The sequence below is a fragment of the Equus caballus genome, unplaced genomic scaffold (genome assembly GCF_041296265.1).
Source record: "Equus caballus isolate H_3958 breed thoroughbred unplaced genomic scaffold, TB-T2T haplotype1-0000016, whole genome shotgun sequence".
Classification (NCBI taxonomy): Eukaryota; Metazoa; Chordata; class Mammalia; order Perissodactyla; family Equidae; genus Equus; species Equus caballus.
The window spans coordinates 8845184-8859138 of NW_027222391.1; the positions used below are offsets into that span (position 1 = coordinate 8845184).

The 13955-nt window shown below is 37.4% G+C and overlaps 1 protein-coding gene and 1 pseudogene across 1 annotated transcript; both read left to right on the plus strand.

Annotated features, from left to right (window-relative positions):
• The first annotated feature begins 696 nt into the window (after window positions 1–696).
• On the plus strand, window positions 697–1656 carry LOC138922863 (olfactory receptor 2T6-like). Its single transcript, XM_070259316.1, has one exon. It carries the CDS (start codon window positions 697–699, stop codon window positions 1654–1656), a length of 960 nt encoding a protein of 319 aa, XP_070115417.1.
• Window positions 1657–10484: 8828 nt separating this feature from the next.
• LOC138922864 (olfactory receptor 2T1-like) lies at window positions 10485–11533 on the plus strand (annotated as a pseudogene).
• The last annotated feature ends 2422 nt before the right edge of the window (window positions 11534–13955 follow it).

The following is a 13955-nucleotide window of genomic DNA, read 5'->3' on the forward strand; positions in this document are numbered from 1 at the left end:
GTTTTCTTTCTCCCACAACTGGAACTGTAAGTCACAAGAGATTTCTGTTCTTTTGTTTACAACAGTATCCCTAGAGCTCAGAACACTGTACGGATAGCATCCTATAAATAAAAGTTGCTGTATGAATTACTATGACTGAGAAATCAACAAATGAGTGAAGGAACAAATAAGGATGATCAATGATCAGATAAATGATGCTGTGACCCAATTCACTACAGTTCATTATAGTTTTCAACTGTATCTACAACTTAATTATTATTCCTAGAAAAGGCTGAATAGTTTCAAAGTTGTCACAAAACTTCCTAATTCAACAAAACATCTTGCTGAAATGTTTCGTTATTTGAAATGATTGGATCAATTGTTTTTCAGTTTTATGCACATTTTTTAAAAATGGAGTTAACTCTAAGTGAACAATCCTCTTTCTTGGACCCAGATGTTCTGCAGTAATAATTAAGCTCTCTTAAACCAAGCATCCGTTTCCAAATGTCCATTCATCCTCATGTCATGGAGAACTAACTTTGGAATTGCTCTTCAACAGTAAAGAAAGAAGAAGCTGCAAATCTACCACCAGACATAAAAATGCTTGATATTAGTCATATAAATAATGTCAAGACATTTTTAAATAATTCGCTCTATCTACTGCAATTTTCATTAACTCCACACTTCTCTTCTTATGCCTTCAGTTATAACAACACCATGGATGGAGATAATAAGACCTTTCTCAGTGACTTCACCCTCACAGGACTCTTTACTCACAGTAAAGCCTCAGGCTTCCTTTTCAGCATCATTTGTGCCATCTTCTTTATGACCATGATAGCTAATGGGGTCATGATCTTTCTGATCCACATAGACCCTCACCTCCACACTCCTATGTACTTCCTGCTCAGCCACCTCTCCTTCATTGACATGATGTACATTTCCACCATTGTGCCCAAGATGCTGGTTGATTATCTCATGGGCAAGAGGACCATCTCCTTTATCTCCTGTACAGCCCAGTACTTTCTCTATATGGGCTTTGTGGGGGCTGAATTCTTCCTGCTGGGACTCATGGCCTATGACCGCTATGTGGCCATCTGCAACCCCCTCCGCTATCCTGTCCTCATGAATCACCGCACCTGTTGGATGATCTTGGCCAGCTCTTGGTTCGGCGGCGCTTTGGACAGCTTCCTCCTCACCCCTATCACCATGAGTCTCCCATTCTGTGCTTCCCACAAGATTGACCACTTCTTCTGTGAAGCGCCCACCATGCTCAGGCTGGCCTGTGGTGACAAGGCCACCTATGAAATGGTAATGTACATTTGCTGTGTCATAATGCTGCTAATCCCTTTCTCCGTGGTGATTTCTTCGTATGCCCAGATTCTCATCACAGTGCACCAGATGAAGTCAGAAGAAGGCAAGAAGAAGGCCTTTGCCACATGCTCATCACGCATAATGGTGGTGACCTTGTTTTACGGGGCTGCCCTTTACACGTATATGCTTCCCCAATCCTACCACACTCCAACCAAAGACAAGGTCTTCTCTGCCTTTTACACGATCCTCACCCCCTTGTTAAACCCTCTCATCTACAGCCTGAGAAACACAGATGTAACAGGGGCCTTGAAGAGGGTTTTGGCGAGATGGCGAGGGCTCCATTGTGTGACAAGGGAAGAATTCTGACAGTTTAAATCCTCCATCTCTACTCAGAAGAATATGGGTGCTGTTATATATATACATATATTAACATGGGTAATATGGGTAATACTTGCAGCACCTGCCAATGCCAGCTATCTGAAAAGGTGTATCAGCAGCATTTTCATCAAAAATGTGAAACCACTGTAACATTCACACAAGGATAATGCTGTAAACACCACTGCTGTTTAGTCCTTCTTTGTGTGCACCCATTCCAATTCTTCTCTCATGCCGCTTCTCTGATAGTAATTCGTGTATAAAAATGCCCCAAAATGTCTGGTTAATATTATATGCTCTGCCCACCTTCAGTGGCCTCATATGACCTGGTCATTTTGATTATGTCATTTAAATGATCCATTGATGGAGTTTATGGAAGGATTACATGTGTTGGCATTTGAAAGAATTTGAAAGAGACTAAAGTGTCATAAAACTTCAAAGGGAGTATTTACACAGACTTACACCAGGATTTAGAAAATCTGGAGACCCTTTCTTTAAGTAGTAACTGAAAACATTGCTCCTTTATCTAAATTTGGAACTGGAAAAAATGAATCACGTGTTTATTTTAAGAAATGCAAATACTAATCCTCCACAGCGCAAGGACTCTACGATGATGTTACATTTGTTATGTGGTAACTAATCTTTACATCAGAAGATACAATGAGAAGTAGGTGAGAAAAAAGTGAACTATTAACTCATAAATTCAGAAATCACTTTTCAGCTTCTCTTCCAATTAATTAAGATTATTAGATTTCTGGAATCCTTCTCTAGATGTTAGCAGTGGTATGGATATTTCTATTAATCTTTTTCTTCCAAAGAAATAGTGGACAGAACGTTTTTTCCATCTCTGGAGCACTGAGTTTTGAAGAGGATAACATTACAAAATGGAAAGGAAATAACTAGCTTTTCATTTGAGAGTGGGAACTGGAAAATTCTTCGGAAATGATTTAGTATTTCTTTTTAGGAAGCTGATCAGTGGAGAATGTAAGTGTGTAACCTAAATCATAGACCTAGTTGGAAAAACCTATATCATATTCCAAGCCCCTTAGACCACCCTCTGTGTGGTGTTATGTGAGGCTTTGTGCTCTCACCAGTTTAACAAAATCCTAGCTGAGTTCAGTGATGTTTTACTGCTGACTGACACTGGCAATGGTGGGTAAGGTAAACACAGCCATGCCTTCTATTCCCTGAAAAATCTGCTGGGTGGTAGACAAAAATCTTTAACCAAATGAAACAATTCACCTTGGAACACTGTGAGTTGAACTCACTAGTAGCTCAGGAAAGTTGACCTGGGTCAGCTCCTACCTAGTTATCGGTTGCAAACCAGGTTCAGCTGTTTTGAGGTTCTCTTTGTCAGACAGGCTTGAAATGGACCACATACAGGGTGATAGCAGAGGGCATTTCCAACTCAGAAGATCATGAGGCACAAGAAACATAATAAATAAAAGAGAAGAGAAGGAGAGGGCTGAGCCTGAGAACTTGACATCCATTTCAACTCCACTTTTAGAGAACTTCTGTCCATCTTGTAAGACGACTGAGGCCCAATTTCTTCGTCTGTGAAATTTGAGTTAATACATGTTTTTCTTATAAAATTTTAAATGTCAAATATGATAAAAGTAATGAATACTGGTCATTATTTTTTATTTTAGCTATTCCTATTAAATGTAATTGTTTTTCATTCTCATAACATTTATGCCATTTTTTAATTCAATTCCCTTTTTCTTTCTGTGCCTCACACACAGAAACATGCTGTCTCATTAATTATACTTAAGTATAGAGAATTGATAGTAGGTAAAATGTATTCCAACTACAGAATTTGAAAATAAATTTTATTAGGAAAACTAGAAAAAGAATAAATAATACATTCTTTAAAAATGTAATTAAAACAAAAATAAGTACTTCACACTTATTAGAATAGCTACAATTCAAGATACTAACAGTAACAAATTCTGGTGAAATACAAGAACTGTTATTCTTTGCTGAGGGAATACAAAAAGTACAACCACTCTGGAAAACAATTTGACAGTTTCATACAAAACTAAACATAGTCTTAACATATGATCTGGCAATTGTGGTTCTTGGGATTTTCCCTAGAAGACTTGGAAACTTAGGTTTACACAAAGACCTGCATGAGAATGTTTATAGCCTAATCACCAAAAACTTAGAATTAATCAACATCTTTCTGTAAGGAAATGGATAAATAAACCGTGATATATTCACACAATGGGATATTATACAGTAATGAAAATAACTGAACTATCAAGCCTTTAAAACAAATGGAGAATTCTTCAAAGTATAGTACCAAATGAAAGAAGACTATAAAAGATACGTAATATATGATTCCAGCTATATGACATTGGGAAAAGGCAAATCTGTGGAGACAACAAAAAGATCAATGGTTCCCTGGGGTTGGGAGGAGAAAGAGGTGAATGGGCAGAACACAGAGGATTTTTATGGCAGTGGAACTATTCTGTATGATGCTGCACTGGAAATTACATGACATTATGCATGTGTCAAAATTATGAAACAGTGAATCACTGCAAATTATGGACTGTAGTTACGAATAATGTATGAAAATGCATTCGTCAATTGTAACAAATGCACCATATAAATTTACAATGTTAACTAAGAGAAAGAGGAGTACATGATCACTCTGTATTGTCTGCTAAATTTTCTTTAAATCAAAAGCTGTTCTAAAATATAAACTTATTTATTAATAAAAAGAAAGATTTTTCCAAAAGCGATGTAATCCTACGATACTATATTTCACTCAAGAAATCACTAGAAGCTGTCACCACAGAATTGTGGAGTTTGTAGAAGGAGGGTAGGGGCAGGGCATTAAATGATAAAAGGGTGTTAATCACATTGGCCTTGTTTTTGAGATTTGGCTGAGTGTATGTTGGGGATGGGGAAGCAGTGAGGCTAGTATCTTTTTGGATGGGGAAGCTAATTAGATGATCTTAGACCAAATGTTAATTAGCTTCACATACTGAGCTTAAGCTAGCATTTCCCTGGCACTCCACATTCCAAGTCATCAGTCGTTTATCTTCCTGCATATATAATAAGGTACTGGTAATGTACAATCTGTGTGTGGAGGAGAAATAAATGGTCTAAATTTCCCTGTGCTGTGCATTCTCCCCAACACTAGGAGTAAATAATCTTTCAAAAGAAAGCTGCTACTGCAGGGAAAGCCCTCACCAGCGTGAGTGGAGTGGTTTTCTTCTCAGAGGATATTCTATCATTCATTACAAGTCTCATACACTAAAAGGGTTAAGTGGGTCATACAATCATTACTGTGCAGTGATAGGAGAAAATTTTGAGGGCCTTTGACAGAATGCGAGCTCAAGTCCTCCACTTGTGAGTCATTCGGTCATGTTGGCAAGAAAATCAGATTGAGTATCAGTGCCAGAGCCCATTGAAAACATCTTAGGACCCTGCACTTCCTCTGGTAGAAATGAGCAAGCAAAATGAGGAAACTGTGTTCACAGAGGAAGTAGTAATGACAAGAAGCATGATCATTTTGCCTCTTAGTTCTGCCAGTCGCACTGTCATGTAGCTAACTCTGCTGCCTTAGCCTCAGTTTCTCTGTAGGTGAAATGGGAAATACACCCACTGATGTAATTGCTGATTCCTTCAGGAAAAAATTAACTCGCCAACAATTTGAGTAGTGTACTGACACTCTCACCAACTTAAGGAAAAATATGATGGAAGTTTTAAGTATTGGTCTCTATTCTGATATTTAGAATGTCATGAACACTTGCTATGCTAAAAGAATGAAAGATGTAGTTACATATAGCAGTCAGAGGGATTTTTGGCAAGAATTGGTGTTCCTAAGATTCAGTGGTTCCATCTAAGAAGCACAGGCCCATCCTTAGGAAGGAGTGCAGGTGTACTGAGGACTATGGTGGAGCAGGGCACTGCTGGCATTCCAGGACCTACCCCAGGGCCTGACAAGCAGCAGACACTCTGCAAATGGTGTTCAGAGGAGATGTTGGGAATCCTTCAGACGAGGGAATTCAAGGGAGTGAGTGATCCTAAAGGGTATCTTATCAATGGCTGCCCAGTGAAATTATGGCATGTGCCAATTTCAGTGGCACTGTATGAGCTGCTACATCTCTCTGGGACTCTGTTTACAGTGTGACTGCTATACGTAACTACACTTTTTTTTTTTTAGCATAGCATGTGTTCATGAAATTCTAAATATCAGAATAGAGACCAACACTTAAAAACTTCTGGATTGCTGTGTGGAGAACTTTCTGAAGCTGGTTCCTTGGGGTGAGTCCCACGGCATATGCCAGGCACAAATGTCATGTATTCGTGATTACTGTTCTTGTTCAAAGTGATCATTGCAAAGATAAGGAAACGAGTCCCAGAGAGATGTGGCAGCTTATACAGTTTGCCATCAAGTGAAATGTTGTCACAGACTTCATCTACTTCACACATTTATTTACTGACCCATTGCTTGCTGATAAGCACTCTCGAAAAATAATGGAAAAAATAAACTTGCAATGTGGTCTCTGAGAGTCAGACACACACACACTCAGATAGAAACACACACACACCTACACACAGAAGTTGTAAAGAATGGTTGCCAAGTAATTAAATCTAGTAAATATTATTTATAGTAAATCTTAGATGATACTAGCTAGAGAAACATAATTCCTTAGCATGATGAATGATGAACGGTATCTGCTTCAAACTAAGGAAAAATCCAGGCATAACAAAGAGGTGATATTTGTATTATTATTAAGTCAAAAGCAAGACAATAAAACCCATTTCCACTATGTTGATTGCCATAGTTTTGCAAATTCTAAACAATATAATGAAAATGAAAAACAAATCTCTATGTTTTAGAATAAAGGAGATTAAATGTTCATTTTGTGCACTTGATGACTGTGCAAAGTAAAGACTATGTGATCTTTTGCAAAGTTTTTTACTAATTAGGGGCTACACATTAGGAAAATTAATAAAATAAATTAATATTTAAAAACCAACAGCCTGGGGCCAGCCCCGTGGCACAGCAGTTAAGTTCGAACGTTCTGTTTCTCAGCAGCCCAGGGTTCGCCGGTTCGGATCCCAGGTGCGGACATGGCACCCCTTGGTGTGCCATGCTGTGGTAGGCATCCCACGTATAAAGTAGAGGCAGATGGGCACGGATGTTAGCTCAGGGCCAGGATTCCTCAGCAAAAAGAGGAGGACTGGCAGTAGTTAGCTCTGGGCTAATTTTCCTCAAAAAAAAAAAAGCCCTCCAATTTGCCACAAAGATTCACAAACACCAGAAAATTTCAAAATCGATAGCAAATAAAATAGGAATAAACTTAATGAGAAATATAGGGAAGTACATTTAACATGAAATCTGCATAAATATACAGAAGGAACACACACATAAATGAATAGTCACACACCACACACAAATCATAACTCTTAACAAAGGAAGTTAACTGAAAACCTAACTATATCAAAGGGTCTAGTTTACTCCTAGATGAGAAGAGTGATTTTGTACAGATGTCAGTAATCTTCAAATAAATGATAAGGCTAGTGCTCTTTCAATAAGAACTATGAAATGTTTTGCCATTGTTTATGAAGCATGACCTTGCAGTTATAAAGATGTTTTTCTTTCCTAAATAAATGGGCAAATCTTTATAAAATTGTTTGGAAAACAAGAAAGATAAAAGACCGTTTTATTATACATACATAAATAACACCTTAAAATAATCCAAATGGTGAGGCACAGTTTTGGGAATGAGAAGAATCAGTAGAGAATACTAGCAGACTCCTGATAAATGTAAAAATTTAATATATGAAAAAAGTATTATCAAAACTCATAGATAAAGGGATAATTTGTTAACAATTGCTGTTAGGATGCTGCATCATTACTCAGAGAGAATACAGTAAATCACTGCTTCATAATTACACTCCAAAATTCCAAACTTTAAAAAGTTAAATGAAAAGAAAACACACAGAAATAAAAATTAATATAAGTAAAAATATTTTTTATGTTTTAAGCTATTAGAGAATTTTCTAAAAACAGAATCAGTGGAAAAAACTACAGAAATAATATTGATGTTTTACATTCCATAGCTTTAAAAAAAACTCTTGTATATAAAAAAAGCTATGAATAAAAAAAAGTACAGAAGAACTATAAGAAATGCAAACACTACTTGAGACATACATGGCTGACTTATTCATACTTTAATATTGATGCTCAACATCATTAGCTATCAGGGAAATGCAAATCAAAACTACAATGAGGTATCATCTCACTCTGGTCAGAATGGCTATAATTAACAAGACAGGAAACAACAAATGTTGGAGAGGGTGTGGAGAGAAGGGAACCCTTGTTCTCTGCTGGTGGCAGTGCAAACTGGTGCAGCCACTATGGAAAGCAGTATGGAGTATCCTCAGAAAATTAAGGATAGATCTACGATGTGATCCAGCTATTCCACTGCTGGGTATTTATCCAAAGAACTTGAAAACACAAAGGCATAAAGATACTTGCACCCCTATGTTCATTGTAGCATTACACACAATAGCCAAGACTTGGAAGCAACCTAGGTGCCCATCAAGGGACGAATGGATAAAGAAGATGTGGTATATATACACGATGGACTACTACTCAGCCATAAGAAATGATGAAATCCAGCCATTTGTAACAACATGGATGGAGCTTGAGGGTATTATGCTGAGCGAAACAAGTCAGAGGGAGAAAATCAAATACCACATAATCTCACTCATAAGTAGAAGATAAAAACAACAAAAAAAAACACATAGCATTGGAGATTGGACTGGTGGTTACCCTTGGGGAAGGGGGGAAGGGGGATGGCAAAAGGGGTGATTAGGGTCACATGTGAGGGGATGCACTATAATTAGTGTTCGGGTGGTGAACATGATGTAATGTATACAGAATTTGAAATATGATGTACATCCAAAAAAACAAAAATTTAAAAAATAAATAAATAAAATAAAATAAAGTTTGCATAAATTAAAAAGTAATACTCCTTTGGGTAGAAAGGACATTATTTTTTTCTTCCAATTCATGAGCACAGATTATTTTTGTGTTTATTTGTGTCTTCTTCAGTTTCTCCCAGTAATGTCATGGTTTTCAGTCTAAAGTTCTTTCATCTCTTTGGTTAAACTTATTCCTAGGTATTCTGTTCTTTTTGATACAATTGGAAATGCGATTATTTTCCTAACTTCAAATAATGGCACATGAAATGAGCAGACAATTTAGAACTTGACCTGGTGGAGATAGTTGAAATACCATTAATATTTAGGCTATTCCAATAATTGGAGAGCATTTTTACTTCAGATACATGTTTCAATGGGCTTCATTAATGGAAACTAGAAAAGTAAGAGAAAAATGAGGCAGATTGTAAATGATGATGAAACGGTACATGTGTCAGGGAAATTTATGAAACCTCGCATCAAAGATTCTGAAATTGGCAAAAAAAGAAGCTAAACATGAGAAACAGCGTTTGCTCACTTAAAAATAGTCATTATTAGAATAATTTGTCATGTGCTCTTAAATGTCTCATTTTCACTAGTCACATTAATGATTACATATAGTTAAAATTTTAACAGATTCACATTGTTGGAACATTTTATTTGATAACTACAGTAAAAGTCTAGCTGTTTCTCTGGGTTGTAAGCAAGGAAACAGAGAGAGTTGAGACTACCTGGTCCAAACACCCCCACCACTAACAGACTGTCTGACCACAGGAATATTACTCTCAATACTGCCATTGGCTAAATGGGGGTTTTATAGTTCATCGCTGCTTAGCTTTATTGTGAAGATCATGAGTCAATAGATATGAAGAACGAGGCACAGGTAAACTCTTCACAATGTCATTATTCTTAACGGTAATTTTTTGCAGTTCAATTGACTTAAGTGCACATATTTTTAGAATATTGAGAGAATTGACTGGTTTCATCAGTTGAAGTCCCAAACATGCTGATAAAATATATCTCACCTTGTCATATTTAATCCTAAAGCACATAAAAATCATCCTTAACATTCAAAATGTTTGCTGCAGGTTTTTTTTTCCTTTATCATCACCTGAAATTATATAAAACACAGTCACTCAGTTTTTCCTTAAATTATAAATCACTATGAAAAAATTCCAGTTTCCAAAAATAATACATGGGTTATAATTCAGTATGTATGTTCATGTGCTATTTCCTCTGAATCCTAATTGTTAATGCTAATTGCTAAAGTTAATGCTAATCATAATTCTAATGCTAATTACTCATCATTCTAAAACTAAAATTTATTTCCTAAAAGTTCAAAATAATTCTAAAACAGTGAATTCCTTTTGTAGTGGATGACTTGTTCATGTCTGAGTTTGCAAGAGTAGTTTCCATTGCCCACTTTGTGTCTTCCCATACACTTTTGTTGCAACATGGATGAAGTGACACCAAAAGAATACTCATAATGTAGACAGGGACTCATGGCCCAAATGATGGATCAGCTGTATTTGTGGCTAAATGGTAGGCATAGACTACCCACAACCAGAACTGTGATATTTTGAAGATGGGGGTGATGCCACCTATAATAAAGATTTATTTAATAAAGATACTAATTGAAACATATCTCAGGTAGTATGTTCACACACACACCAGACTAGGGTATGTTTACCTGCAACATAGCATGATACGCACGCCTAGGTGTTGTTATGTGTATCATGTAGCACAATAACATCTGCTGGCATCATCTTGTCTAAGGTATTTAAGAAATTATGGATGTTAAATGATCAATTTTACTTAAAAACATTCTAGAATAGATTAGTTGCTAGGCATCAGTGCCAAAGTAACTGTTAAATGTTTTCTTCCAACTTTTAGAAGTTCACTTTCTAAAAATCAACCCATATATTGTTATGTTAATTGTGAATATGTAATCATTTTATTTGGAAAATTTTAGGTCACAGCAGAGCCATCAGGGGTTCAATGCAAGGGTATATTACGACCTCTCCATATTTCACCTTCATGGGGCTGTTCAACAGAAGGGATATCTCTGTCTTTTTTGCCATAATCTCTATCATCTTTTTCACCATGCTGATGAACAATAGCGTCCTGATCTTCCTGAGCTGTACTGACTCATGCCTCCACACCCCCATGTACTTCCTGCTTAGCAACCTCTCCTTGATTGACATGATGTACATCTCAAGAAGCTACCCAAGAAGCTGGTTGATTACCTGCTGGGTCAAAAGACAATGTCCTTTGTGGGATGCACAGCTCAGCATTTCCCCTACCTCTCCCTTGTGGGAGCTGAGTTCTTCCCGCTGGGCCTCATGGCCTATGATCACTATGTGGTCATCTTCCATCCTTTCTGCTATCCTGTCCTCATCAGCCAATGGGTCTGTTGGATGATCCCAGCAGGTTTCTGATTTGGGGGGTCTTTGGATGGCTTTCACGTAACCCACATCACCATGAGCTTCCCCTTCTGCAATTCTCAGGAGCTTAACCATTTCTTCTGTGAGGCATCTGCAGTCCTGAAGTTGGTGTGTGAAGACACAGCTCTGATGAGACAGTGATGTATGTGTGCTGTGTTTTGATGCTGCTGATTCCTTTCTCTGTGGTGATCACCTCCTATGCCCAAATTCTGACCACAGTTCACCATATGAGCTCAATGAAAGAAAGGAAGAAAGCATTTACCACCTGCTCATCTCAAATGATATCAGTGACCTTGTTCTATGGGGCCACCATGTATGCTGCCACATTCTTACCACAGGCCAGGCCAGGCCAGGACAAAGTCTTCTCTGTGTTCTACACCATCCTCATGCCCATACTGAACATCTTCGTCTATAGTCTGAGGAACAAGGTTGTGACAGGTGCTCTCAAGAGGGCACTGGGCAGATTCAATGGTACATGAAGAGGGTCAGGGGATGTATTTTGACAGTTGGCTTCTTCTCACATAGCTGGTGAATGGAAGCCTCTGTGAGCAGTGTGGCCATGTTCTCAATGAAGGATTAAACAGGAGGGTAGCGTTCAACTGTGCAGATAAAACAAAAAGTCAATATAAAAGATGTATCCTCTTTGTTTCTTTTATCTCTTCTTTCCTTTCTTATGTCTTCCCTTTCTCCTCCCCTATTCACAAATATTCAAAATAAATGTCCAATTGTTTTCAGAAACACAAATTAAAATTTCTTGCTTGGCAATTTTATCTTTTAGAGGTAAAATAAATTGCATGCAATTTTTTTTTTGAGGAAGATTAGCCCTGAGCTAACTGCTGCCAATCCTCCTATTTTTGCTGAGGAAGACAGGCCCTGAGCTAACATCCATGCCCATCTTCCTCTACTTTATGTGTGGGACGCCTACCACAGCATGGTGTGCCAAGTCGTGCCATGTCTGCACCTGGGATCCAAAGCGGCAAACCCCGGGCCACTGAAGCAGAGCATGCAAACTTAACTGCTGCACCACCAGGCCGGCCCCTACATGCAATTTTAAATGACATGGATCTTGTTGAGGAGTGCAGGAGGGAAGATGTTACTTTTTGTGTATGTGATCCCATGCTGTAATCTGGCTTACCACAAAGGATAAGAGAAAGATCATCTTTTCTATGTGTTAGAATAATACTCTGACACAGTCTTTCAGGAAGATGGTTGGGTAGCTACCTATGTGTTCTAATTTGTCTGGTGGTAGGCAGAGTCACTGAACATGATTTCCTCAAAAAGCCATTGTACTTACTAGAATCATCAGGTGTTTTTTTTAAAAAAAATTATGAAGAAATGCAGTATTTAACTTTTGTTTCTTTGTAACACATTTGTGAAAAATCTACAGGTAAGATAAAATTGATGGATGCGAGTGAAGGATGTTGCCCTAGACAAGACAATGTGAGAGCACTGAATGCCTGAGAGGGTTTCTAAGATGTTTGAGAAACACACAGACATATGGGTTGGGAGGATAGTAAAATTAATTTTCAAATATATCACAGTCATCAAAGTTAAGCATATATGCCGGGTAATAGAAATTAACTCATGGTTCAAATCCATGATGCCCAGTGATCCTGGAATTGAGGAAAAAATGGATGTGGTAAATCATGTTTCATGTCCTATTTGATTATATAAGGAGTTCATCGAGGACCAAAGGGGTGACTTTATTAAATTATTAATGATTATAATTATAATCATATAGATCAATCTGTCTAAAACTTAATATTTACATGCCCTATCAGGTTTATCATCCACTAACAACCTCATAAAAAAATGAAGCACTTATTCTGAGTTCTAATTTATACAGATGAGAACAGTGGAGGTCAGAGACATAAGGGACTTCTGTAAGGTAAACGTTTTAATTAATGCCCTAGACCACAGGATTTCAAGGAATGTGTTTGCAAGGGCACTGCATCTTTCAGATACAGCTTCCTCATTCATTCATCATAGCCGTGAGCTAGATAGTCAAACTACCTGCATGTAAGAAGTTTATATTCCAATGGGAGAAAGACAATGAAAATAAAAAGTAAAAGAACAAATAAGCAAGCAAACAACTTATATTACAACTACAATGTGTGTAGCAGCAATGACTAAAGTAAAGTTGGTACTTTACTTACATTGCAGTAAAAAGCCATTGATGAATTTCAAGTAAAGGAAAGCCAGATCATGACTAATTTGCTGAGGATGTTACTCTGGCTGCTTTATAGCAAATGGAGTGTAGGTAAAAGCATTAAAGTAAGAAGACCTCTTTGGAGGCTTTTCATGGGTTCTGAGGAGAGAGGCTCCTGGCATATGTTAGAGTTTTAGGAGTGAAAATGATAAGAAGTACTATAACTGAGGATATACTATTAAGGCACAGATAATAGAAGTTGATGATGAGTAGAATGTGGGGTGTGAGAAAAATAGGAGAATCAAGAAGAGCCCCCACTTGTTGGGGCTAAGCAATTAAGTGGATGGTAGATATTTTTGTTAAATGATAGTAAAGCAAGGTTCGTGCACAGAATTAAGTTTTTTTGAGCATGTTAAGTTGGAAATGTCTATTGAATATCTAAGTGAAAATGTCAGATAAGAAGCTAGATATTTTTGTCTGGATAACTTTTGAGTTGTTAGGTGTGAAGATAGGTTTTAGGAGTCATTGTTATGCATCTGGATGTAAATACAGGGGATTAGATTAAAGAGATCAACAAGGAAGGAACTGTGTAGATAGAGAAGAAAAGAACTGAAGAACTGGGACAAGGGAAATTAAGAGATGGCAGTAAAAGGATGGAAAAGATCTAGAAAACTCGAAGGATGATGGTGCAATAGAAATCTATAAAAAACAGTATTTCTAATACAAGAGAGGTGTCCACAATGTGAAATACT